This window comes from Amblyomma mixtum, chromosome 1, assembly GCF_055824585.1.
Source record: "Amblyomma mixtum isolate Tamu chromosome 1, ASM5582458v1, whole genome shotgun sequence".
NCBI lineage: Eukaryota > Metazoa > Arthropoda > Arachnida > Ixodida > Ixodidae > Amblyomma > Amblyomma mixtum.
In genome coordinates this window covers 205,410,768-205,437,917 of record NC_143012.1, presented here as the reverse complement: position 1 = coordinate 205,437,917, position 27,150 = coordinate 205,410,768, and the positions used below count along the sequence as shown (strand labels likewise).

Here is a 27,150-nt window from a genome sequence, read left to right as displayed (position 1 = left end):
TCTTCCTCTTTTTCCTTTCTTCTACCCTTGCACATAGCTCATTTCGTCCCAGTCTTTCCGTGTTGTTCAAATCTGCAGTACGGCCACTTCAAAACCTGAGCTTCGGTGCACTCAAGCTGCCCTGTACTTCGTGAGCGCATTTGGGACTTCCGACTGGCAGTTTGAGGCTTGATGATGCCAGATTTGTTCTTTCTTCCTTTGATTTTTTTTAGGCGAAACTTGACTGTGAGGTCGGAAAGGCAATACATTAAAAACGCAAGATCACTTAGAATTTCTGGCAACATGATGTTCCCGATGGCTTGAACACCTAATGAAAAACTTTTCAAAGACGGAGAAAAGAAATGGGAGTTGACACATAGGTTCTGCCTTAAAGGTATAACGTGACAGCTTAATAGGTTAATGCCCATATATGCAAAATTGGTCATTCCCTACTTAACATTCATGGATCCCTGAGAATACTCATACCGTTCATTGCCCAGTGGTGCAGCGGTTAAGCGATGCGCCACTGTCGTGCGATGGCAGGTGCTGTCATCGGTGGGGCTTGTGCGATCCGGCTTGCACTTCCCGAGCGACCGATCATTAATTTAACTTCCACGTTCCACGGTGCGCAGTTCGCTCATAATCCGGTGGGCAGGTTGTGATGGTGACACCACAAGGTTAGTTGACCCATGCCCACCTACCTCCTAGGTTGCCTCTCTGGGAATTTTTCTTTAATTTTTTGCTCACGGTCAACGACATCGACGACGCCGGATTTTCCGTGACACGAGCTCCTTAAATTAACGCGTTAAAATTGTTCTTAACATGAATGAAGGTTTAACTAAGAAGAGGTCAATACATAGCCATCTCTTCAATACAGTATATTTTTGCAATTAAATGTATTTACTCTCAGAAGAGAAGCGCAGTTCACGCTGAGAAGTGCATTCGCATCGCCATCACGCCACGCGGTGCGCGCGTGCCGCCGAGACCAGAAGAAGAGCAAGCGCAGCAGAACGCAGCCCTCGAGTCGCTCCGAGGCTGTTCCACTCGCCGACGCCAAGTCGCCGGCACCGCCACATGCAGACAGCGATTCTCGGTCTCACCACGGGGCGAAGGAGACGCAAGACCGAGTGGGAGGCAGACGCAACGCGGCAAGCGACATGGAGGGACTGCTGGTTCCGGACCGCAGCAGGCGCCGGTCCGCGGGCAGCGTCCAATTGGCCCGCCACAAGGCGTCATCAGGACAAACGGCCCTGGACGAGGCAGTGATAAGCCGACTACGCAACCTGGTGAGGCGTCCGCAAACAATAGCTCTTGTTTGTCCCGGCAGTAACAGAGAGAAAAGGCACCTTCATCCACCAATCGGTCATTCCAGCTCCCATAGGTGATGCGGTTTCAGTACGGCACGGCGGTAGAGGCGTTGATAGCCCCGTTAGAGGCGTTGATAAAGCGTGCGCCTTGAGAAGCGTTGCGGTTGCTTGACGCCCTAGTAGGATTCTGGGGAGATTTAGTGGCTGCGTCAGCAGCATAAGTCATCGCCACAGATCCTAAACTGCTTACGGTTCAGTTTGGCAGAACTGCAGGCTCTAAACAAATCTTTGCCGAGATGCGCATCGAATCACTAGCATGGAAGTGCTAGAGACATTTTTGCCAGGTTGACATATGCTCCAAACTAAGCACAGTAAAACGTTGAAAGCGCATGTTACCTAAGCTTATATCATTTTCGTTTTCTGGCGCATTCCCGTGAAGCAATTAATTATAATTGGTGCGCGCTGGATGTTATACCAACCATAGCTGCTGTTAGTTTAGATGGAGGGTAGAGCGGTCATGTTTCCGGGAACAGAAGAAAAAAATAAACCTTATACCAGCCGCCGCGGTGGCTCAGTGGTTATGGTGCTCGACTGCTGACCCGAAAGACGCGGGTTCGATCCCGGCCGCGGCGGTTGAATTTCTATGAAGGCGAAATTCCAGTGGCCCGTGTACTGTGCGATGTCAGTGCACGTAAAAGAACCCCAGGTGGTCGAAATTTCCGGGACCCTTCACTACGGTGTCTCTCATAGCCTCATTCGCTTAGGGACGTAAACCCCATAAACCATATACCACATCTTATTCCGGGAAGTAGTGGTGAAGAAAGTTGTTCGAGCTTTATTGGACAATATGAATCAGCGATCGTAATGTGCTTTGGACTTGAGGACGTGATCGAGTGACGCTATCCTCAAGAAACATTTGCTGTTACTCAGCCACTTTGCGCATATGATGCGAGAAACTGCCGAATTCCCGCCATTCACATCACGTTTCCGGATCAGTGGAAGGGCCGAGCAGATCAGATGTTTTTGTTCGCGATGTGAATGGACTGCAGCTTCATGTCAGCCGTGCCAGAACTGCGACACGATAACGTCGCAGTCAAGCACACACTAAACTGAAGGAAAAATCATGACATCACCAGCATACCTTTCGTATGAGCGTTCGTTTTAAACAGTACACTCTACAGAAAAGCACGACAACGTGCTACGCGGCGTCAAGAACGTACACGTGAGAAAAATCAGCGAAAAAGGACGCAGGACCATGAGAAGACACGCACAGACTGTCGCCAGTCACGCACTTCTTCTGGTTCTGCGTCCTTTTTCGCTGTTTTTTTCTTTTCTCTTGCACCAACTCGCCCAGCAGTTAAGGCGTCAAGAAACATCGCTGACGTACACACTCTAAATAACTGAAACAAGCTTCTTTGCGCTCCTACCTACTTTATGATCGCTTTTTCTACTTTTTTGTCTTAGTGAGAGGAACAATACGTCTACTTATGTGACCGCTGATAATTCATGCCAAATTAAGTAGCAAGAATATTCGAATTTCTTGCGCATATGGTCACAGTTCGAAGCCCTGCGTTCGCTCGCGCCACGAATACGAATCGCCAGTTTGCTGCTTCAGAAATAGGCCGTGTGGTGCCGCCACCATCGCTGAAACGGCTGGTCATTTCATAGCAAGAACGCCTTCTGCAGCGCATGAAAGTGGGTGCATTGGCTTTGAAGCTGCGCTAGAAAGGAGGGTCTAGATATTCGCCGATGTTAGCGCAGGCCTGGTACCTTTGTGTAGATCCTCAAGCTTCGCTCGTCTTTTTTGTGTAATAAGCCTTTAAATACTACGTGTCCTTTGCCAGGACGTGTAACTGGTACGAAAGGTAAATATCGGAGCTAGGAAGAATCACTAAACAGAGGCACAGATGAGAAAAACGTTGCCAAAGAACAACAGAGAATCCGCTACGGTGGTGAGGTAGGGTGCTTCGCACAATGATGGTGACTGCAAACGTTGTTGGAAATCGGCGATTAGGGTTATAGAAAAAGACCCTCGTTCTGCAGTCTTGTCTCAATCACGGCAACTTTTTCGCCTAAAAGATTTAGTAAAGCTCCGCTTCTTTGAGTCATCCTTCAGCTGACACTACGTGATGTGCAATGTTTGGCAAAAGTTTTGGAAAAAAAAAATGCTAGCATTCCATAGTGTTGTTTTGGTAGCGTGTAACCCCGCATAATGCCCCCCTCTTTCCGACACATTTGAACTGACGAGCATGGTAGAATCTTGCAATATTTTTATCAGAATAACTTCGTCATTTTTCATCACCTCATAAAGAGATTGCATCAGTTTCCTCCTCTTAAAAAGGACATGCTGACATTTTTAGCGACATGCAGCGGAAAGAACTTTAGATGCGGTCCTACCAAAATGGCAATACAGCCAAGTGTCTTAATAGTGTTTGATGCACGAGCCTAACCACCACCATTGTAAACGAACCAGTTCATATAAAAATTTGCAGTTACCATTCCAGATTTCAGTTTTCAATGTTTCGAACCCCCAGTCTGTAATGGTCGTTAGGTTTCCTGGCACGATTGCATATCTTTTCACTAGAATCAATACGGGTCATTAAAGATGTTACTGTGCAAGCAAACGCTACTGAGAGCTTAATAATCTGGCCTTCTGATTAGTCCCCACACGGATCATAGCAGCTGCCGTTTGCTTCGGGTCCGCTTTGTTTATGTACTCTTTAGTAAAAAGTGTAGGTAGAGTTAATTGTGCATGGCATGTTGGTTCAAGGAGAGTTCCACTTATTATGAGCCAATCTTGATTTTTTCAAACATGGCATTAGAACCGGCAGGCAACCCATTACCACTGAGACATACGGAGGGGTACGTACTGTTGTCTGGGAAAATGCATTCGAGGTCCGGCGGTTGGACTAGCTAATGGCAAGCGACACAGACAAGCGGGCTGACGAAGATGATCATCAATTTTTGTGGCGTAAGGGCATCTGTAGCCAGACAGCCCCACGGCACAAGGTGTGTTTCGTCTACTCAAGGAAGACCCACACGCCATGCGATCACCCAAAAGGAGCCGAGTACCAGGCCAGGGGAAAGCCTGTACTCATTGGTTCAGCCATGGGTACCCGGTTTTACTGGAGATAGAACCAAGCACCTCAAACACTGGGCCACCGCTGCGCTGAACGAGCGGATGAGACAGGCTAGAATTTCAATTTATTTATTTATTTATTTATTTCGTGTACCCTCAGGCCCAGAGGCATTATAGAGGGGAGTGGTTACAAAAATTTCAGAAAAAAAATGTACAGTGCAGCAAACTAATTAGTAATACTAAAATGATTGCTCCTAGTTATACATTATTAGCTGTTGGGTTCTTGGTGTGCTGGTTAATAGTATATAATACACAAAATACAGCGCAGCAATACAGTGAAAAACAAACAAACAAAACGCTCGTACAAAAAAACAACAGGAATATAGAATTAAAAAAAAATAGATGATGCTCCTACTTATACAAAGTTTTCTAATGCTGTTTTGAAGCGTTGGTTGTCAGTAATGGTAGCGGTAGATGCAGGAAGGTGATTCCACTCAGCAGCTGTGCGCGGAAGAAATGACTGAAACATGGCATTGGTTTTGCAAAATGGAATTCCGACTTTGTTATTGTGATCTAGCCTTGATGAAATGTATTGGGGAGGGGAGATCAGTTCGTGGAGAAGTGAAGGATGATAAAATATCTTGTGAAAAAGTGAGAGTCTAAGGGCTTCACGGCGAGTTGCTAAAGATGGCAGGCTGAGATTTAATTTCATTGCAGAGATGCTGGCAGTTCGGTTATAATTACATACAGTAAAACGAGCAGAATTATTCTGGACCATTTCTAATGAGTGAATTAGGTTTTGTTGAAAGGGATCCCACACTGCTGCAGCATACTCTAGCTTTGAGCGGACCAGTGTCTTATATAGAAGTAGTTTTAGGGAAGAAGGTGCCTTAGAGAAATTACGTTCTAGATATCCCAGCATGCGATTAGCATTATTAATTACGTAAGAAGTGTGAATGGACCAAGTGAGGTTGCTAGTAATATGGATACCAAGATATTTGTAAGAAGAAACAGGATCTAGAGGGACATTATTAAGGTGATAGGAAGGTAGCTGGCCGGAAGTTCTTGACACACGCAGAAATTTACATTTTTTGATGTTTAATTCCATTGACCATGATTGGCACCAAATACAGATAGCGTTAAGGTCTGCTTGAAGAGAAGATATGTCATCGTCGCAAATTATTTCCCTGTAGATGACGCAATCATCTGCGAATAAATGAATGTTAGAGGAAACACAAGAGGGTAGATCATTATGTAAATTAAAAAAGTAGAGGACCAAGTACCGACCCTTGAGGTACGTCGGACTGTACTTTACTTGGCTGCGAGGTTGAGTCATTAGCAGAAACAAATTGCGAACGGTTAAAAAGAAAGCATTCGATCCAAGCAAGCAGTTTGGGATCAATGTTAAGTTGATGTAACTTAAACATTAGAAGGTTATGGCATACTTTATCAAATGCTTTTGAGAAATCTAAAAATATACAGTCGGCAAGTGAACAGCGGTCAAGGATGACGTTTAGCTGATGCGTGAATGATACTAGTTGTGTTTCACATGAATAAGTCTTGCGGAAGCCATGTTGCGATGGTGAGAAAAATGAATTAGATTCGAGAAAGCTAGCTAGATTTGGGGCAAGGACATGTTCTAGAATTTTACATGGGATGCAAGTGAGCGAGATAGGCCGGTAGTTAAAAGGACAATGCTTGTCACCTGATTTATGGAGTGGGATCACCTTCCCTACCTTCCATTCAGCCGGCAAAGAACTTTTTTCGAGCGACTGCTGGAATATCTTTGTTAGAAAAATGGAAGAATAACAGCTCGTGTTTTTCAGAAATTTCGCGTTGATTAAATCGTGCCTAGGAGCGGAAGATGGTTTTAGAGATGAAATTATTGATTCGACGCCTCCTGCTTCAATGGTTATGGGAAACATTGCTGGATAAACATTGTTGTGCGTAGATTGGAGCGTAATATTGGCAGTTGAAGAAAAGTTGCGCAGGAAAACTTCGTTAAGTACAGACGCACATTCGTTAGCTGGAATAACATTGGAAGAGCTGTCAATCAAGGTTATCATGTCATCCGCTTTGGCTTTGACTTTTATTGACTTTTATTGTGATGATAGACGAATATATCTACTTCAGCCTTAGCTTTTCTTTATAATTCCAAAACAGAAGAAGACAGGTGTGCATCCGAAATTCCAATTATTTCCCTACAAATGAAGTGGAGCTCCTGCAGGCGCGGCCCAGCCTTGCAATGAAAAAAACGTATATTATTTCCGTCAGGTTAACACCGCGACCTGAGATTCAGCTACAGCTGCCTAGGTATTTTCATTTTTCTATAAACTAAGGCAGAGTATTTGAGAGCGAGATGCATAAAAGTACACATTTAGAACACTCTTTTTTGTTTTACACACGTAGTCGTTCTCCTACTAGGACTCCTAGGACTCCGGGTGCGCTGCCATCACCTCTGAGGCTCTACTCGGGCGGCGCGTTTGACAGAGCTGCCGCAGATGGAGCGTGCCAGCCCTCCGCTGACGGCATACTCTTCCACCTCCTTCCACGACAGCTACCGTCCGGGTTCTTACCACGGCAGCTGCCCTTCGTTTCCGCGTTCCTGCGCTCTGCTCAGCAGCACTGATTATAGGCTCAGAGTTGCAAATGGATGCTTTCACTCCGGTCCTCTCTCCTCGTACCCTCTTCGAAATCACGAAAGCCCAAGCAGCACGGATAACCAGCCCAATATTAGAAATGGATGGTTTCATTCCGGTCCTTCGTAGGACCAGAGTGAAACCATGCATTTCCAGTATTGAGCCGATCATCTGCGCTGCTTGGGAGCTTGCGTGCGCCATAGAAGGGGCAGTACGATCTCTGGAACGAAACGTTCTGGACGAAATTCGGACGAAGGCGGTAGATTTCTTGTCCTGCATGAAGTAGACGCCGTCAAAGCACTTTCTCGATCAAGATGAACGCTCGGCAATCCGGAGCCTGCAGGCTAGCAAGGATATAGCCATCGTAAGGGGAGATAAGGGTAAAGTTATCATTATCCTTGGCCGATCTTCATACAAAGAAAAAATGGAGGCCATGCTGCAAAACGAGACCACTTACTGCCGGCTCCCTAAAGGCCCTATGACAAACGTGCACATGTCTCTTCAAAAGAGGCTCGCAAAAAATCTTGAACGGACTTCTCCAGTCCGTGAAACAATTTATTATCAGCTGCTGTGTATGAACGGTACAGTGCACCGTCAAAAGGTGCATAAACCTAAGACTCGTCTCCGCCAAGTAGTGGGTTTCTTTCGATGTCTGCTCAATGTTTACAAGCGCACCTGTTGATCTTGCAGTTGAAGCATGTAAGCAACGACTCGAAAATGATAGCTCGTGGCAAGAGCGGACGCCTTTCGATGCAGAGAAACTTTGCCAACTTTTGCTTTTTTGTGTCGGCAACACTTATATTACATACAGCAGCAGCTTCCACCAATAGACTTTTGTTTTGACAGAGCAATGGAGGCATCCACCTCGGTCACAACGGCTAACATAGCGATGGAAGCCATCGAAAGGAAAGCTTTGGCCGCCTTCCAGCCGCGACCAAAAATATTTCTGAGGTACATGGACGACTGCTTCTGCGTCATAGACCGAAAGCACATGGGCCCTTTTCTCGATCACTTCATCGCATATGAACCCTCAGCCAACTTTACTATTGGGCAAGAGGCCGACGGCTGCCTTGTGTTCCTCGACACTGTGGTAACCCGTACTCCGACCGGCCTTACTTTTCCCGTCTACGGAAACCGACGCACTGTGGAAGATACCTAGATACAGTGCACTAGAGTGCACTGTATCTTTATTTAGTGCACCCGAGTCAATCACAAGCGGTTAGCGGTGGAACCTCTAATCTACCGTGCTAGGGAAGTATGCTGTGAAGACGTCGTTCTAGACCACGAGATGGAAATAATCGAAAACGACTTGGAAAGGAACGGCTATCCGTTTCCGTTCATCTGGAACTCGGGAAGGAGATTGGCTCCTCCGAAGGAGCCTGCTTCCAGGGAAAGCTGAAGTGATGACACAACGATAACGAAACGATCTCCGGTACCGTATGTTCCAGAAATCAGCATGTAGCATGCGCTTATTTCCCGCAAGCATGGTGTCACTATTGCGCATGTCCCAATGAGCAAGATATAGACTCAGCTTGTCAACGTGAAGGATCGGCCCTCTAGTGGTAAGTTTCCTGGCGTCATTTTCACAACTGCCTGCACCGACTGCTCATCAGTGTGCACAGGAGAAACAAAAGACTTCACGAGACGCCTGAAAGAACACCACAACGACGCACGTAACGCAAAAATAACAACGAAGGCAATCGCCGAGCGTGCGAAGAAAACTGGCCTCAAGATTAACTGGGACGAAGCAACGGTAGTGACAATGGAAAAGATTGTGTCAAACCGACGAAACTTCGAGTAATTTATCATGCAGACACTTAACAGACTAAAGAAGAACGATGGCACCCTGCACCCTATATATAACAAATTATTTAAAAGCACTACTAAGAGCTACAAAAACCGGCGGCATCCAGCCGGTTGCCTCATTGTGAACAAGAGAGCCGTAGCGCTTCCGAAAGGCCATTTGTTTTTGGCCATGGTCAGTGACCAGTATACTTTATCAGCCTCTTCCTTCAACAGTAACTCTCCTCTTTCTCCTACCAACGTAACCATCACCCGGGTGGTTTGCTTGGCAAATACGCCTGGTTGAGTGTTCCTGAGCTCCCTCCATACCCTCGTGCTTACGCGGTAAATCTCTTCGTTCGACGATAAGCACTTTCCGAATGGTTCCTCTGGTAACCACGCTCCGGTTGACACTCCTCCGCTCTCACCAAGCCAACGCCATTTTCTCGTGGGCGCCGCCATGTTGGATAAATAGCCCCATTGCGTTACTATCCCGAGCACAACCGCCATGCTGGCATGAGCGGCGGGCTGGCGGGCCGGCCGTAGCTTCATTTGCCTGAGGTGTAGTGGTCCCCTACCTCCGCTGTGTATTAGTGACTTTTGTGCATTTCTTTCCTCGCTGGTGGCTTTTAAAGAATATTGATGTGAGGTGGCTCTCGCAGTAGTGCAAGCCCTTACCTCGCACTGTGTCGATCACCTGCAGTGCCTGTGCACACGCCAAATGTGCATCGCACGAGCAGCTTGTACTCAGTGTAAATAAACAACATGGCTAGAAAGCAAGATATCCTGTTCGGAGGGTTGAAAGGGCAGAAACTGCCATGCTATGTCCACATGGTCGAAATTTTGAGAGTCTTAAACCCTTTTTCGCATTTTCCAACGTGCCTATCATTTTACCCGAACCCTCCTGCAGGCCACTGAGGGGGCGCACGGTAGCAGTCCGAAGGAGGACCACAGCCTAGGTCGCAGCATCCACTGGAAGGCCGTAGCCCTGGCCTCTGCGCTGGGGGTGGCGCTGCTGCTGTTCCTGCTGCCGGCATACCTCGCAATGCGCAGGACAGTCGGCGCGAGGAAGCTGGCGCACAGCTCGTCGTGCAACAGCGCGGCGTGCCACCTGCTGGCCGCCGCTGTGCTCAGCCGACTGAACCACAGCGTGCACCCCTGCGACGACATCGAGGCGCACGTGTGCAGCCACCTGCGATGGGGCAGCGGACTGGCCATGGACACGGTCACGGACATGGTGGCCCAGTGGCAGACGCGCGGGGCCGCCTACCTCGAGACCAGGCGGAAGCCCGAAGGTGAGCTTTCGCGCTCGTTGAGGAGCATAATGTGGGCAGTGCTATTATTTCGAGATAGTCAGGTGACTCCTCGAGACGAAAACTCGGCATCACCCAAAAAGTGGCGATACAAAAGTCGCGATGGGTCGAAACGGTGCGACGTCATCAAAGGCGGCAAACTACGAAAAGTCCAATAACAGCGCCACGAATCTTTGTGCTTCGCTGCCTTCCTGAATGCTGGACTGCCGTCAGCACTATGTGACAATAGCCAGTACTGGTACTGGCGACTGCGCCAACTACGAAGGAATATAAGGAGAATAGAATTTAAACCGATCGAATTTCAATGTCGTCAGTCGACTCCAAAAATGACAGAGGCCGTTGCCGTTCAGATGTTACGCATCATCGCTTCCTAGATAATGCACCTTGCCCAGCTCTGTGCCTTCGGCTCAAAGATCGTAACTCTCCAAATTGTCGGACAAGTACGGGGAGGGTTACTCTCTAATCTGCGTATAATTTAGCACAGAATTGTAGGTCGTAATTTGAGTCAACCGTAAAACTGCAGTCGAACCATCGACGAACTAATGGAAAGGTGGTGCCTATGGGAGTGGGCCAGTCCCATATCGCAAGCTGGTTGGTGGATGCAGAGCCATGATATCGCATTTTAGCGCGTAATCAGCGACTTTGTGTCCCCCCAAATTTATCAAACAGCTCAGGACAAACTGAAGTTCTCTATCGCGATTCTACTGTTTTGAAATGACAAACAAATGCTATGGTTGGGCAGATGACAACAAAAGAAAATTGCTACTTTCACCGCAAAGTATAAGGTGGTAAGTTGGCTGAAAGCAGAGGTTTCAATAGCTAGAAAAAAAGAGGAGAAAATTAAAGGTGCAGTGAAGAGGAATCTGAACTCGTCTTTTTGCCGCGGAAACTCGATCTACACGTTCCGGGCATTCTTAGAAACTTCGATGTATTGCCCTGTGTGGCCGATATCCCTAATTAAATAGGATTAACGTCCGTCTCCCGCCTTTTTTTTTTTAATTCTCCGCGTACGGTGGGCGGAGTCGACCAACGCGTGGAGTGTCTTTCAGCCAGCTCCGTGGAGGCTTGCCGCTCTGCCATCGGCGGAGTAATACGTAGTAATCCGTAGTAGAAAATAGTCCGCGCGTATTTTTATTGCTGCGGGTTTATTTTGCGGCTATATTATCTGCGAATGAAACTATTTAGTAACGGAAACCTAAAAAACAAAATAAAGCGAAAGTAAAGCCTCCACGGAGCTGGCTGAAAGGCACTCCACGCGTTGGTCGACTCCCACCGAACGCGGGGAATTCAAAAAAAGAAAGGCGGGAGCCGGATGTTAATCCGATTTAATTAGGGAAATCGGCCACACAGGGCAATAAATCGAAGTTTCTAAGAATGCTCGGAACGTGTAGATCGAGTTGCCGCGGCAAAAAGACGAGTTCAGATTCCTCTTCACTGCGCCTTTAAGTACAGCTATCGCCACCATCGGCGGTTTTTTGCATACCTACTACGGCGATGCCATAAGCTATTTCTATGCCGGATATGTGAGGCTACGCTACGATGGTCACCGAATCCTGTTTGGTTTTGATGCCTCGAGTTTTCCGAAAAAAAAACATTCTTTTTAGAAATCGATATCTCTCAGTAATAAATCTCTCTTTTTTTTCTGCTGAACAACCATAAACATAGCCACAGCAAGCCTAACAACTGATTTTAACTGAGAAAAAAAATATTAGTAGGCGACCGTACGATGTGATGCGACAAATATGCATTTAAGTACTGGTTTTCTATGCGCTTTTTTTCATTTTCGGCTTTATAGTGACCGTCTCCCATTGCATCTTTAGTTTGGTTTGGTTTATTGGGGTTTAACGTCCCAAAGCGACTCAGGCTGTGAGAGACGCCGTAGTGGAGGGCTCCGCAAATTTCGACCACCTGGGCTTCTTTAACGTGCACTGACAGCGCACAGCACACGGGCCCCTAGAATTTCTCCCCCAAAGAAATTCAACCGCCGCGGCCGGGATCGAACCCGCGTCTTTCGGGTCAGCCGCCGAGCACCATAACCACTGAGCCACCGTGGCGGCCCATTGCGTCTTTGAATATGATTTGGGCTGCACTTTTTCGCCTCTCTGCTATGTGCGAGAAGGCTTTCAGGAAGGTGTATAGAGGGTGGAGGTTTGATTTTGTCTCGTGCGCCCTGGGCTTCTGGAGGGTATAAGTAAATGGGTGCGTGGGCGGGAGGCCTTTAGGAGGGCACGGTTTGGCAAAGTCACGGAAATGGGAGATTTATTAATCCCGGATGTATTATTCCCGGAGGATGCCCGGCTGTGCACCCACCGGTGGGCGCTTCCGGAATGTGAAAGGCTTCACACATACCGTGATTTTTTTTCTCTTTACAGGACTTTACTGCTCACGCATTAAAATTGTATGAATTTGTCTTTTGCTTACTATTATAGAAGGGACGGGCCGTGGAAATCGCGAATGAAGGTAGATGTTCCACTTATCGGTAAGAGTGCGTGAAAATTGCTGATACCCAATGAGAAATTTGTCCACTATCCTGGAAAAAGGAGTGGCAAATGCAGCAGCCATAGAAGATTTCTCTTGTTACAAGTATTTCTCGGTAACGTCTAGAGACTGTGTTGTCGTCAAGAGCCGTTAAGCTGCAATGTATTTCGCTACATTGCGGATATGTGGATTGTTACAGTGAAATCTTTCATTATGTGAAAAATTACATTCTTAAACGGTTTCCAGCTAAAAAATGCTTTTCTCCAGAATTGTTTAGTAAGGGAACAGAGAAGACATTGACATCAAATTTAAATGCGTATTGTCCCGGCTAAATGTAACCAAGTTCTTAAAAAAGACGGCATGGCTAACGCAGGGACACCACCTCTTTGCTGTTCAGAGCAGCGTATCTTAGTTTACGGCACTTTTTTCGTTCTCCAAAGTTAGTTCAAGTTCATACAATTTACCAAACTATTTTAAATATTGTCTTCGGGAAACTGGTGCAATTTCGGACGTTCTTGAAAAAAAGGTCGCTGCTTCCCACATTCCAAACACGAATGCGCCTATATGGGGGTAAAAGGGAGTAATCTGTGTCCTCTAGCGCAGTCCCTCTTATAGAAAGGAATGTGCTAGAGGACAACTTTAATCCCTTTTCACTCCTTTCTCTTTATACTGCAGGGCGTACACTTTTCGCAAACGTCTGTTGTGGACTGCTGCGCAGCTCGTCAAAGCGTGACATTGAACAGCGCGGATGCGGCTTTTGAGGAAAATAAAGTGCACAGTAACTGCCTCGTATCTCCGTGGACCCAGCCGCCGCCTGAGCTGGCATGGCGAGAAGAACAGGGAGGAAAGGAAAGACGCAGAACCGCGGGGGGTGTAGGATGAAAGTGAGATTCAAAGAAGAGAGAGATGCCACGGTAGTGGTGGGTGTAAAAATCCTTAGTGACACTTTTAGGAGCTCTTTAGGGTTGTACACATGCCAATAAAATAAGCAGCAATTCGTAGCGGGTCTGTTCAGTGAGTATCCCCGAGCGTTCATTGAGTTCAGAGTACACTCTCAGTAGTGCAAGTAATGGCAGCCCAGCTGGCCGCTTTCCATCGCCTGGACCTCGCAGCGGCCTTCGCGCTGTACCAGGCGTGTATGGAGCCCAGCCAGAAGGGCATCTCTGACCTGAGGGCCTTCATTCTGGACCGGGGCCTGCTGTGGCCCGAGTACGGCTCGACCGGCCGCCACGCGCTCTACGTGGTGCTCGACCTTGTCATCAACTGGGGCGTGCCCTTCTGGTTCGAGATGAGCCTGCGCAAGCTGCCCAACGAGACCCGGTACGCGGACGTCGTACGCTCGACATTAGTGAACGCTCGAATAGCTAAACCGGACCCTTAAGGAGTGCATGCTGCAGTGAAGACGTAGCGTCAGACTGCACTTTCTCGTTTTCATCACGGCAGAGATGCTGCATGATCACTTGGCAGTTCAGAAGCGCCATCTGCATGGTCGCATGCAGATGCCATGTCTGCCCTTCATGTGCGGTCTTCTGCGAGTTCATGCCAAGGCCTGCAACGTGCTCGCTGTGTACCAAAATTGCGCAGCGGGGGGACACTGCTTCCGCAATTAGCCTTTTCGGGAGCCAACTTGAGACGTCTCGAAGCTGTCGATTCGAGCTCCTTTCTTTTGCTCTCTTGTCAACATTTGTTTAACAGAGCATATGCGCGGGAGATGCGTGCTGGCCGCACGTGCCTTAATACGCTGCGCAGTGTCGCCAAATAACTAAGGTAATAAAGAAGAAAATTAGTGCCAACCAAGACTCTTGAGACAAAACCGGACCGTTCGAAACCTGCTCGGTTCTCTCATCAGTGCGTGGTTGGGGCAAGGTTAAGCCAGGATTTTAAACACGCGCACGGCCAAATTTGCTTGCTTGATTGTCGGCATTAAGCATGCGCGTACGCACGAAGAATCCAGCCTAGGGAAGTAATAACGCTTCTCTGCGTCGACTGACTATGCTTGGATTCAAGCAGCAGCCTTTTTTGCGGGCTTTTTTGCGGGATTGGGTCTCAAGCACAGCACTCCCGCGTAATCAGTGCGTTCCCTACCAGGCGTGTTTCTGTCGAATATTTTGTTTTAGTCTAATGTTTTTACACCGAACAGGGAACGACACAAGAAGTTTTTCGTTTGTGCACAGTGGCCGTCCTGGCCATTGGCAAAACTCGCTACGTAGAGTATTTGTTTTATTCGCATGTTATTCACCGTTAAAAGAAAACATAGGAAAGGAGTAACTGCTATAAATTTTACCGGTCCTCGCAGTTTCATTATACTCTGAACATATTGGGCGAAAAGCTGCCATTGCGGTCTACTTTCCGTCGTCATGGGTGAGGTGGGTTTTGAGCGCGCGACGGAGTTCCCAAGCACAACTCTTCCAATCAGAACAGCTTGAATAAGCCGTCTTGGTAAATATAATTTGTTTCTGTTAACATGCGCGCGTTATTGCAGGTATAGCATCTCCTTCACCCACGTGAAGACGATGGACAAGTGGCAGAAGCGCCAGCAGGCTTCCGCCGACGTGGACAGCCTCCTGCAGTACGCAAAGGACCTCCACAACGTGTTTCATGCCTCCGAAGCATCGCGTGCTCGGATCCCAAAGCTTTTGAAGCTGGAGGCCCAGATGGACAGTATCATCAGGGCGGAGGGCACGAGGTGCGTGGTAGATACAAATGAGGCGAACATTGCTCGGAATGCTCTCCTTAAAATGAACCGAAGCCTTGCTGGCGCACATAAGCTAATACAAATAAAGACACGCTATAAGAGGAAGTTCTCATCTTAGCTGAGAGGGAAAAAATATCAGGGGACGCTTAAGACTGCTTACATGCTGTGAAGGCTAAAGCATTAGTTTTTCATGGTGAGCGTTACACCTCGATGCAGGTTGCGCACTGAAAAATGAGGACACGCCTCCGAGCGCTCATTCAACAAATTCTGAATCCACAAAGATCAGAGTGAAACACTCGGACACTCGGTTCGAAAAATTATCGAAAACACTTCGGAAATTCTAAAGTGTGCTTTGCGAAAGCCGCGTCCGTTCTGCCCCCCTTTCTTTCGCATCTGGTGACATGTTCAGATGGTGCATGCGCATTCGCTCCTTGTTCTTCTGGCATTTGGTATAGGGGGAATCCGGTGTCCGCTGCCGCTTCCCCGAACTGCTTGGAGCGGTATCACTGGGCCGCTTCGGAGTCATGCGTCTCACTTACTCGACTGCAACGAGACGTCTGTCGAAAGAGCAGCGGTGCAGCTGCCACCGCCGACGCGTGCGCGCTCATTCTACCGCTACTGTGTCCCATCGACGTGCCGGTTGCTAAGGAGGGTAGATGTTGCGCCGTTGCGCGGAGAAGAGGCCACAGTTGGCACAATTCCAGCGCATGGACGAACACCGCGAGTGTGAGCCATAAAAGGCTTTCGCCGTGACTCCTGTAATGAGCTAGCCTGAAACTTGACTGCAGTCAGATACAACTTAAGAACGTCCACCCCGGTGGCTCCGTGGTTATGGTGCTCGACTGGTGACCCAAACGAAGCAGGTTCCATGCCGGCCGCGGCGGCCGAGTATCGATGGAGGCGAAATTCTAGAGGCCCATGTGCTGTGCGATGTCAGTGCACGTTAAAGAACCCCGGGTGGTCGAAATTTCCGGAGCCTTTCACTACGGCGTCCCTCAGAGCCTGAGTCGCTTTAGGACGTTAAACCGCCATAAACGAAACCAAACCAAACCCAAAGCGTCGGCCCTCACGGACATCTCTAACGTGTCAATGCTCTTGAAATTCCACCCCTGATATGCAGCTGTTTTTTGTTATCATGGCATTGCCAGCATTTAGCTACACGAAAGTAATAAAGTAGTCCCAAGTGCCCCCTCACCATCGATGTTCATCTCTATAGCATTCAGAATATTAAAGGGAACGCAATGTAGGAGGCCAGAAGTTTCAACAATGAAAGTCTGAAAGATGTATAATAAGACTTGTTGACAGACTAGTTGACAGACATCGTAGGCATGTAGATAATTATTCCACATTTCTTCCCAACTAATGACGATGCACTCGTATTTTGCTAAGATCACTGACGCCACCCGTGAAAAGCTAGTTGGCCAAGAGATCACGCTTAGATCAGCAAGAAATCGAGTTTCTTACCGGCTTCCATGTTTCGAAAACTTCTGTAAGCTAATGTGCTGAATAATTCCAAGCAACTGCGACAATCTACTCATGTTTCATCTCAACTGTAAATTGCTTCTGGCCTGTAAAGTGCACAGTGATTGAGATCTTGGGTGGCTGAACAATAAATTGTTTGTTGGCGTTTTGAAGACTTAGGTGAAAAGGCGGGTTGGCGAAACACTAATTCCCCAACATTTTCTTACGCCTTTGGACGCAGTGAAGGCCAGCAAGGCGACGCGCTGACGGTGCTTCAGGTGCCTATCGCGCTGGCGACAAAGATCACGCCCAACATCGGCACGGAGACCTGGCTTGCGTACTTGAACGAGTTCTTGAGTCCGCACCGCGTTCAGGCCAACGACAACGTGCTAGTCGACGACGCTGATCTGGCCGTCAGCATGAACCAGATATTTGGCAATTTCAGGTGAGAATCACGAACTTAAACCTAGGGTGAATGGAGTCACTGAAATTAAGTCAAACTGCACAATGAATGTATTCACCACGAAACACGCATTGGACGACACCGGCGCCGTACAGCAAATATCCTGTCGGGTGCTTGTTTTATAATGCCCAGGTGTTTTGAGGTTAGAATTTTCAAAGGCGGCGATGCTATGCTTAAGGTTTTATGAATACCTGTTAGAAATTAACAGCTGGTGTTTGGCGTCGCAAATATACTTTGCTTTGTCAAGGGGGTCAAAGTCTCCATAGGATGAAAAAGTTTGTAATAGAAATTTCGCGTGGTAGCATGAAGCGTCAAAGCATGAACATAAACCCTTAGTTCATGCTTCGGACATGCATGTTTAGCGTCAGATTCATGACTCGTTCACATAAGCTACCGAGCGTTTATCCACGGGCGTGTAGTTAGACACCAATGAGAACCGACTGAGGCAAAACCGAACCCTTGCCTTCCTCTTCCAACCCTCAGCAACGACGACGTGCTCTACACGCTGGGCTGGTGGTTCGCGCAGCACTTCGCCGTGTTCGCCTCGCTGGACGGGGGCCTCGCCTCGTACGGCAGCATGAGCCTGGCGCAGTCTAATCGGCCCATGGACTGCTACGCGCTCGCCGAGAGCCGCTTCCGCCGCCAGCTCTTCGCTGAGAGGGCGCAGGCGTCGCTGGGAACGGACGGGATGCGTCAGGCGGCCCAGCTGCTCGCGCATATCCGGAACACGACCACAGCGCTGCTAAGGTACACGCGAGTTCACGCGCAACTCTGGAGATCCTCTGTACGATCTCTACATGTCCTATAGAGGTGCCCCCAAAAGTAAAATGGAGCATGCTAGCGGTGGCCAAATTGCTTTCTGCAAGCAGAAAGCGAGAACACGGCGGACCCGTCGTGCGTTTTTTATGCTTGCCTTATCGCCGTCACGCGGTACTTCCATCAGTGTTCGTCAGGGGGGCTTTCAAGGCTCTTCGTACAAGTATTTATCAATAGCACACCGTGGAGGGCAAGCGAGGACACTCCCGGAAAGTAGTTGTTCTCTTGAGTTTTCAGTAAGCGGCAAAGAATCAATACATCAAAAATAAATCCTTGCATGGCGAATTAAACGTCTCCTTGACAAACGTGGATTGGAATGCGGCTTCGTCCATGGCGGGGATATGATGAGAATCAAACCCGCACGATGAGTCCACCGGAACGTTGCTGTCTCTACGCACTTCCGCTGCTACAGGGCGCTGCAGGAAGCACTTCTTCCATCGCTATCGAGTTGCAGTTTACTTTTTGGGGCGCATGTAACACGGAGGAGCCGGTTTCAACCTTATAGCGTTAAGGAGCTCCTGTCTCAGAAAAGCCGTCATTGGCGTCGTTGGCCATGAACTCATTCTTCCAGTTTTGAATCGAAGCACGCTGGAGACCCGATATGGTGGTCCCGAGGAAGCAAGGGGAAGTCGACAAACCTATGGACCGGCCCCCAGAGGGGCTACCGCGTTATCGAGTTTTCGCGTCTCTGCTGACCAATGTGGGGAACAGTAGGCTACCAAGAATTCGAAGTGTTTTAGAAGCTCGCTTCTTGGCCCTGCCGAGCTCTTGGGTGGTACAAAAACTAGTGCATGTAGTGGCGAAGACGGGTGCTGTATTTGTTTTTTAGTCATTTGTCCCGAGCGTGTGAAAATGGAGTTCGCGTTTATGTATTATTTGTCTCCTCCTCGTATTTTTGAGTAAACTCCAAGCTCAAATGGAAAAGCGGGGATGTAGCTGAGGACTAACTGCGTGGTGTTGTGGTCGGCACATGAGAAAGCTCCTCGCGTTCTTTAGCGCCAGCCGACGTGAAGACGTCACTGCGCAGTGAGGCACTAATCAACTTCAGCTGTTCAAGCACCGCCGAGGATAAGCGGCTCTTGCTGGAAAGAAAACGACCCTGTGCTGCACTGAATTCTTGTGCGTACAGTCGGGCTGCTCGGGCTTTGAGCCAGAGGAGTGCGCCCAGTCGTAGAGGTTTGAGTTAAACCCGTTTCGAAGTCGACTAATGGGTCCAGCCACTGGGACCACGAGAACCACGGGCCTTCACTTCCCCGTTCCTGTATACGGACCCCCTTCCTCTTCACCGTTTTAAGGCTAAAGCCTTTAATGGCTCTTACTGTCGTCCGTTAGACAAGCGTTTCACACGCGTTTAACCCGAGAACTAAAAAAGATAGAAGAAAACCTATGGTTACACAGATAGAGGAGAAAAAAAATGAACCCAAAAGCAATGTTTGATGACTGTAGATTAATCAGTTAATACTAGGCAAAAATGGCGAAATTGCGTCGAAATAGCCCGGACGTCGATATAGCCACGGGAACGGTGTGACGTCACATCCACCGGAAGTCATCTCGGCATAGTGCAAATTGTCTCAGAATGGTCGGAAAAACGTCGAATCTGTGTCCAATTAGATGAAAAAATGTGTAATTAAGCGTAATTGACACTTAAGATCCCCGAAAGATGTATAATTTGGGTATCGATATAGCCACGCGAACGGTGTGACGTCACATCCACCGGAAGTCATCGCGGCATAGTGCAAATTGTCACAGAATGGTCGGAAAAACGTCGGATCTGTGTCAAATTAGATGAAAATATGTGTAATTAAGCGTAATTGACACTTAAGATCTCCGAGAGATGTATAATTTGGGTATCGATATAGCCACAGGAACGCCGTGACGTCACATCCACCGGAAGTCATCGCGGCATAGTGCAAATTGTCACAGAATGGTCGGAAAAACGTCGGATCTGTGTCAAATTAGATGAAAAAATGTGTAATTAAGCGTAATTGACACTTAAGATCCCCGAAAGATGTATAATTTGGGTATCAATATAGCCACGCGAACGGTGTGACGTCACATCCACCGGAAGTCGTCACACCATAGTGTCCTCGGCTTTCGCCTCTCAACACTTTAGTTGCCAAAGTGTCGTCGCAATTTCTTTTATTTCCTTCAAACAATGAGCGAAGCGATGCAGATTCGGCTCTCTTATGTTTTTGTAACACAGGAAGGGAGGGTGACAAAATGGATGTGCACGACAAAGAGCGCAGGAAGCTGGTTTCCACCGGTCAGGAAGGATTTGTCGTTTGTGGAGTCGGCAGTGGTCGGGAGTCGTGGGTTTTGGAGTGAAATTGAACTATTTACCTGGAAAGTTTTGAAGCGAGTTTCATGAGGCGCTTTTAATGTTATCAAGTTTTGTATACATCATAATAAACTACATGAAACACTTAGGACCGCATCACCTCCAGAAGACGTGCGCAATGTGCCGAAGTCGTCAGTCGCAAAGTGCGCCTCCAAGGTTCGTTACGGGACCCACGCTCTACACCTTCGCTTGAACATCGAATGAAATCACTGAAGGGGGGGGGGGAATAGCGGCGTCATAAGTAAATTAACACCGCGATTGGTGCAGCCGATAGGATCGAGATGTAGAAAACCTCTGTTTTACGCTGGGTGTCAGGACGAGGTCGCAGCACGCTACGCAAGTTCAGAAGGCATCGAGAGAGTGGCCTGGGAAGAAACAGTTGCGCTGGTGCTAAAAAGAAGAGGAACGAGCACCTGGGAGAAGCCGATGCAGTGGAAAGAAATGGGTGGTTTAATGTCCCACGAATAAGTGGATGAAGACTAAAGAAGAGAAGACCGTGGTGAGCTGTACCGTCAGTTGAAGACAGGGCTTGCTATCGGGTGGTGTCAGTAAAGCAAGTTACTGGATTCGCACCGACGTCCGTTCGAATGCAGCTTTGAGCGCTCTGGTTTTGTTTTAGAGCGCAGCTAATAGGCGCCAGTTTTTCGATTCCGCATCGTAGTCATCGTCGTCGGCGTCGCCGTAGTCGGCGTATCATGCCACGTGACAGCGAAGCGCCACCTGCGACGGCGAGAGCGGAGGACTGGACAACCAAAAGGTGGCTGCCACGAGAAGATAACGGAGGAGTGGCTAGCAGTGTAACATGTCACCTGCAACTGTTGGCTCGTGGCGTGTGAAGAGCTGCGCTCAAATTTCGCATTACGGACTATGGTAATCGTCCGTCAATTTTTTCTGATATATGACTTCATTTCGGATGAAAATGCTCTCAATTTCCGGCTTTATTTCAGCGTTCGGTTCTGGCTATGCATTCGATGTTTTTGGGTCATATATTAGAGAGAGACTGCTCAAAATCCAAGTTTAAAGCATTTTAGGCTTAACAACTGAAGAACCGAGACTCCGGCCGACGATTCCGGTTCCTTCCGGATCGCGTGGGCCCACCTTCAAGCGGTCATGATTTATGTTGAATTCTAATAGCAGGTGCGGACCAAGTTTTTCTGCTCTGTTTGGAGCAATCGTATTGCAATGGAAAAATGGGAGCGCGCGAGTCGTCTGTTCCAATGGCAAATCGGGATCAGGCGTCGATCCCGGATCGCTCCGTAGAGCAGCGACCCGCGTGACGTCTTCCTTTCCCATCCTTGTGCTCGTCTATGCTTGGTCTTCGTGTTTCTGCGCAAAATTTTTTTCGTATGCATATCCTTTCCCCGCGTTTGCTTCCCATCACGACCGGCTGCGGCGATTGTCCCGTGTGCCACTTCTGTGTCTGTCGTTTACTTACGCTGGTGCCAAGTTTAGCAGTGAAGCCAGAGGCCCCGCTTCAACGGACACGGCCATGTTGCCGGAACGTAGAACCTTTATTGCATTAACTGGGGGTGCGCAAGCACTCCATTCGCAGATTTGGAGGGAGCAGTCTCCGCCGGAGCTACGCGCTCCGTTCGTGATCCGGCGGAGCGGTCGCGATCTGCCATTGGAATTCATCATAATAATGCAAATTACTCTGGTTACGTAATCCAGCTATGTCCTTGTTCCGCTCGAGCAGGTCACTGCCGTGGTTCGACGAGGAGGCCCGCAAGGAGGCGATCGCCGTTGTGGAGGCCACGGAGTTCGAGCCCTGGACTTCGGAGTTCCGCTTCAACATCGCAGGCTCACCGCTGCCGCCCCGCAGCGGCCCAGAAGACAGCAGCGAGACGGAAATACCTAACGCAGGCGAAACGGCTTCGTTTGTCTCCACAGCTTCCCGAACCGTAATGGAATCTTCACAGGCAGCAATGTAAGTCCCGGGACGTCTGAAGTCACCCTTTAAGAGACGACACTTCGTCTGACGAGCATTAACTTAAAGAGACTATGCAAAGAATTAAGTCGCTTGTAAATGTTTTCAGTGCTTACAATTAATGCTAAGAAGCATTCACGCCAAGTAAGAGTCTTCGAAACTGAGCCGGCAATTTATTATGAATTTTTAAAAAATATGTTTTTTTTTTAAATCGCCGGCCGATTGGTGTGTTCGTAGTGACCGATTTTTAAACTAAAATCGTGAAAATAGACATCACTAGTCCCGGGACGTTGGCAGGCCACCGCACGCTGTCATTCGCTAGAGCCACGGCAGCCACGACGCCACGGGCACACTTCCGGTAGCCGTGAAAACCGTCTGCTCGTGCCGCCGCGCAACCCCCTCCGACAAGCGCGAGCCAGCGCATTGCCTTCGCGCATATGGCTTCAATTTACCTCTGCGGCTTCTCCGGGAAGGCGGAGAGAGACCGGAGAGAAGCTGCCGACTCTGCTGCTGGGGTGCTGGGTGCGACAGTCAGCGAGCGACGTATTCATGGGTGGGGCCCAGTCCCAGAGCTGTTTCCTTTATTTTTTCTGGTGCCCCGCGCGTACGAGTTGAGGGGGGAGAGGAGGAGCGTAATTTTTAATCGTCAATATCTTAGTTATTATTGATGCTAGCTCAAAAATTCTTGCGCTGGGGTGACGAGTGATGGAATGCCTATCTCTCGTCTGTTTTACGTAATCTCAATTAATTTATTGCATAGCCCCTTTAAGGGAACTGACCAAAGACAACAGGAACTACCGCAGTACGGGTCAAGTTTTACTGCTGAATTCTGTGTTCGCCGGTGTCCGCGTAATTTTTGGAAGTGTCCGTACGGTGCAGCAACTACCATCAGTGTTATGTCATTAGCCTACAGCTTGGTATCTCCCAAGCAATTAGAGTAAAATGTGGTAGCCAAGATTAACGTGGAGTATCGTATTCAAATTATACATAAACTCGATAAGGCACCAAGAGATGAGACGCCTTTAAGCCAGGCAGACCTTACAAGTAGTCTGTGCGAAATAAAGGGATTATAGACTTCTGTACTTTTAACTAAACCTCAAGGGAAAACAAAAGCTGTGGTAAAGGTAGAGGCAGGAAAGCGTGCCACACACCGAAGTGCCAATTAGCCAATAATATTGGTCGCCATCGCTATTAAGAATTTCCTCCACACAAAAAAATTACTCAATTAGGAAGCTCATGCAAACCATTCATTAGTGTACTCGAAGCGTTCGGCAGTCCTGATCAATGTGCAACCAAAAATAAAAATCAACGTCTCACTGAACGCTTGGCGAAAAAATAAAAATAAAATCCACTGGCCAACAAAAAAACCTAATGACGTTTCGGCTCCCACACGGGTGCCTTGTTCACATTGAAGGCGAAACGGAAAATCGTTGCCTTTAATACGGCGCATGTTAGATCCCAGACACCTATCGTATACTTGGGGTAGATTGCCATCACAACGGTTCAGCGTATCTGTCGCCGTTTGGATAATCTGCGACTCGAGAGAGAGCTGCGATGTTCGGTTCTTTTCTTTTTGCAAGGACACGTGCCTTTTACCAGTCAATGTTGTGCCTCGTAGATACCGAGGGTTCGGCAAGCGCTTTCGGAGCCACCGGCCGATTGTTCAGAACGCTTGCATAGCAAACTAAACCCATCCCAAAAAAAATTCACAGCTACAACCAATTACACTGTGTTGGCCGTGCGATATTGTTGGAAGCTGTTGTTGCCTTTCCCGAAGGTGACGTCACTCCCCCTCCGGTGACGTCATGTCTAGTCTGATGACGCCACTTTCCATCTGGTGACGTCATTTCCCTCCAGCCATTGATAATTATTCAATCTGGTGACGTCACTTTCGTGCAGCCAATAGGCGAATTTAATGAACGGCGAAACATTTTTTTCCCTGTGAAGCTTTTAACGCTCTCGCGTTCAAATAAGTCAGGAAGCTAAGAATGCTGCCTTCGCAGAGAGGGGCCCGCAGATCCGCAGTGATTTTTATCACAACTGCGCACTCGGTGTATCCGGCAATCCTAACACAAACTGAGGGGCCCCGCCGCGGTGGCTCAGTGGCTATGGTGCTCGGCTGCTGACCCGAAAGACGCGGGTTCGATCCCGGCCGCGGCGGCTGAATTTCTTTGGAGGAGAAATTCCAGAGGCCCGTGTACTGTGCGATGTCAGTGCACGTTAAAGAACCCCAGGTGGTCGAAATTTCCGGAGCCCTCCACTACGGCGTCCCTCATAGCCTAAGTTGCTTCGGGACATAAAACCCCAATAAACCAAACCAAACAAACTGAGGAATCAAACCGTGCCGTTTCCGCCCTAAAAAATCACGGCGGAATCTCGAAAGGGAAACAGCGGGAAAACCGCCGCAGCGCGCCCCTCTGTTAGTGCGGAGCTGTGGCTAAGGTGACCATCAGAAATCGAACCTAAGCCGCCGAAGGTGTCAATACAAAGAAGAAAAAAAGGCGCAAAACACAGGCAAAAGCCTACAATAACTGCGGCTGCTTCAGGCATTCGGGAGCATCCGCGTTAGTTTAGGCAGAGACGGCAACTCGGATTAAGACGAATCATGGATGAAGGAAAACTCAGGAGGTGAGCCCTTGCTATCCCAGCTGCGCGCCAAAAAGTGCTGCCGAAACTGTTTTTGCGAGGACTACTTGGAAGCCTTTGGCCTAAGGCAACAGAGATATGTCATCTGCTGCATTGTCTCCTGCACATGCGCAAGTACGCTGAGGCGGCTTCAAAAATGTGACGTAACGGCCTTTGCTCTTTCCTTCTTCCATGCAATCCCCAGCACCATAGCTAATCGCCCCAATATCGGAAATTCATGGGCAAGGGCCGCTCTAGCGCGTATAGATATACAGGTTAGATTGCAGGATACAAATATGCAGGGCTGAGTTACCTGCGCACTCGTGAAAAGATCACACGCAGTATCACACGCAGGAAGCCATAGTATAGAGACTCTCAGTACGGTCACTTTAAACTTTCAAAGCGGGCATGTATTGTAACTCATCGGTTATATAGGACCCACTGGTCACGTGACCCTGCCCTGGTTTTCTTACAAAGACATCGCGTCATGGTTATATCTTGAGGCTCTGCAAATGGCCTAGGTATAGAGCGCATATCCGCTTTTTTCACAGTCCACCAACCGGAGCGGACCAGGGGACTGGTACTGATCCTCTGGAGCCTGGTACTGGTCCCCACACTGACCACCAGTTTACCGAGGCCCTCGCGAGATCGGCGGCCTTCGACCGTGACGCCTTCGATTGGAACCGCCAGCGCGCGACGCCGCTCCATGCGACGGCCATCGAGCACTGGATTCGGGCGGCAGTGAAATACAAGCGCACCTTCCCCAATTGGCCCCTCGACGACTCGCTGCTTCATCGGCACCTGTCCCCGGCGCTCCTGGCGCAGTACCACTACTGGTGGAACTCGCTGTTCCTCAAGATGGCCGCCTTCGCCGAGCCCCTGTTCTACCTCGACAGCTCGATGTCGGCCAGCTACGGGGGCCTGGGGTACGTGGTCGCCAGACACCTGGTCACGGCCTTCGATATGACGGTGCGCATCATATTTGATTAATTCCGGAGCATTGTTTTCTTGGATAATCACTTGTTGCACAGCTCTGGCTTCTGGACAGGTTGCTAGTGGCCGTTTATTATCAGTACTATTGCCGCAGATGCGTTTTTGCTAGGTTGGCTGTATTATAAAGCCGCTAGATTTGAAAAACAGCATAAGTAATCTTTTGTGCTTGTCAAGTCACGATCTCGAAGCCGTTTTATCACTGAATTGTGAAATTACAAGTAATGAGCAGATTATGGCAGCCCGAAGCCATGCGGTCTTCAATTATTCCTTATAGAAAGAAGCCCACAGGTTAACAGAGGACAGGCAGTGCCCGTGCTATACGCCCTGACGGCGAATACGTTTCCTCAACCTTTGCTCGTAACGTAAGATATATGCCTTTCGTAACGTAAGACATGTGCCGTCGCTAAAAACGAGGGTAAAAAGTGTTCCCTCTTGTCTAAAATATTTTACGATAGAGTAACATTGACTCTGCAGTTTTTGAGGAAACAGTGCTATGTAATCCGCAAGCCGCTCCTCGAATGCCGTTGTTTCTTCTTGAAAGATAAGAAAGCCGACCATTGTACAGCTGCCTGGCTAAGGCCTGAAGACAAACACTAGATTTTGGTAGGAAGGGGAGGGAGGGGATTAATCTTAGCGGGTAGAAGAGATTAAAAAGACGCCTGCTTGACTGAAGCTGAAATGCTAGATATTAGCACGGCGTACTTCGTCACTGGCTCGCAAACATGTGTTTCTTTTTCTCACTGGGTCATTCCGGCCGGCCTGAGGGACCGCTTTTTCTTCGGAATGACTGTCGACCCGGGGGAAACGTGGGTTTTTTTTTTTAATGTACATATTTCCCCACTCCTTTTTCTCACTCCCTCAGCGAGGTACCTTTCTAGACGCCCAGCGCAAACGCCGCGACTGGATCGGCCACAAGAGCCGCGAGGAGTACCAGCGCAAGATCGCCTGCACCGGCGGCGACAGCCGTGTGCTCACCCGGGTTGCCGCGCTGGAGGTCGCGCTGACCGCTTTTCGCGCCTCATCCAACGGAGGGGCCAGCAAGGAGCGAGACGAGCGCCTCTCTTTCCCGGGCGTGAAGGGAGCCTTCTCTCCGGAGATGCTCATTTTTCTCGTCTACTGCCGCGGCACCTGCGGATCACGACTGCGCTGTGGTGAGGTTCTCAAGCACCTGGAGCCCTTCGGTGCAGCCTTCCAGTGTCCCAGAGAGTCGAAGATGACGTCCTCGACGTCCAAGTGCTCATTTTTTGGACACTGA

The 27,150-nt window shown here is 48.7% G+C and overlaps 1 protein-coding gene across 1 annotated transcript; it reads left to right on the top strand.

The window, feature by feature from the left end:
* The first annotated feature begins 1,136 nt into the window (after positions 1-1,136).
* Positions 1,137-27,150, top strand: LOC149370621 (uncharacterized). The gene is made up of 10 exons (XM_089578249.1): positions 1,137-1,265; positions 9,697-10,081; positions 13,690-13,897; positions 15,060-15,263; positions 15,373-15,377; positions 16,980-17,178; positions 17,680-17,943; positions 22,047-22,277; positions 25,454-25,871; positions 26,758-27,150. Exons 1-10 carry the CDS (start codon positions 1,137-1,139, stop codon positions 27,148-27,150), a joined length of 2,436 nt encoding a protein of 811 aa, XP_089434375.1.

Excerpts from the sequence above, each read along its gene's own strand:
- LOC149370621 (XM_089578249.1), top strand. The coding sequence starts at position 1,137 with ATGGAGGGACTGCTGGTTCCGGACCGCAGCAGGCGCCGGTCCGCGGGC. Across the intron at positions 17,944-22,046 it reads ACGACCACAGCGCTGCTAAG|GTCACTGCCGTGGTTCGACG; the intron begins GTACACGCGAGT and ends CCGCTCGAGCAG. Across the intron at positions 25,872-26,757 it reads TCACGGCCTTCGATATGACG|CGAGGTACCTTTCTAGACGC; the intron begins GTGCGCATCATA and ends TCACTCCCTCAG.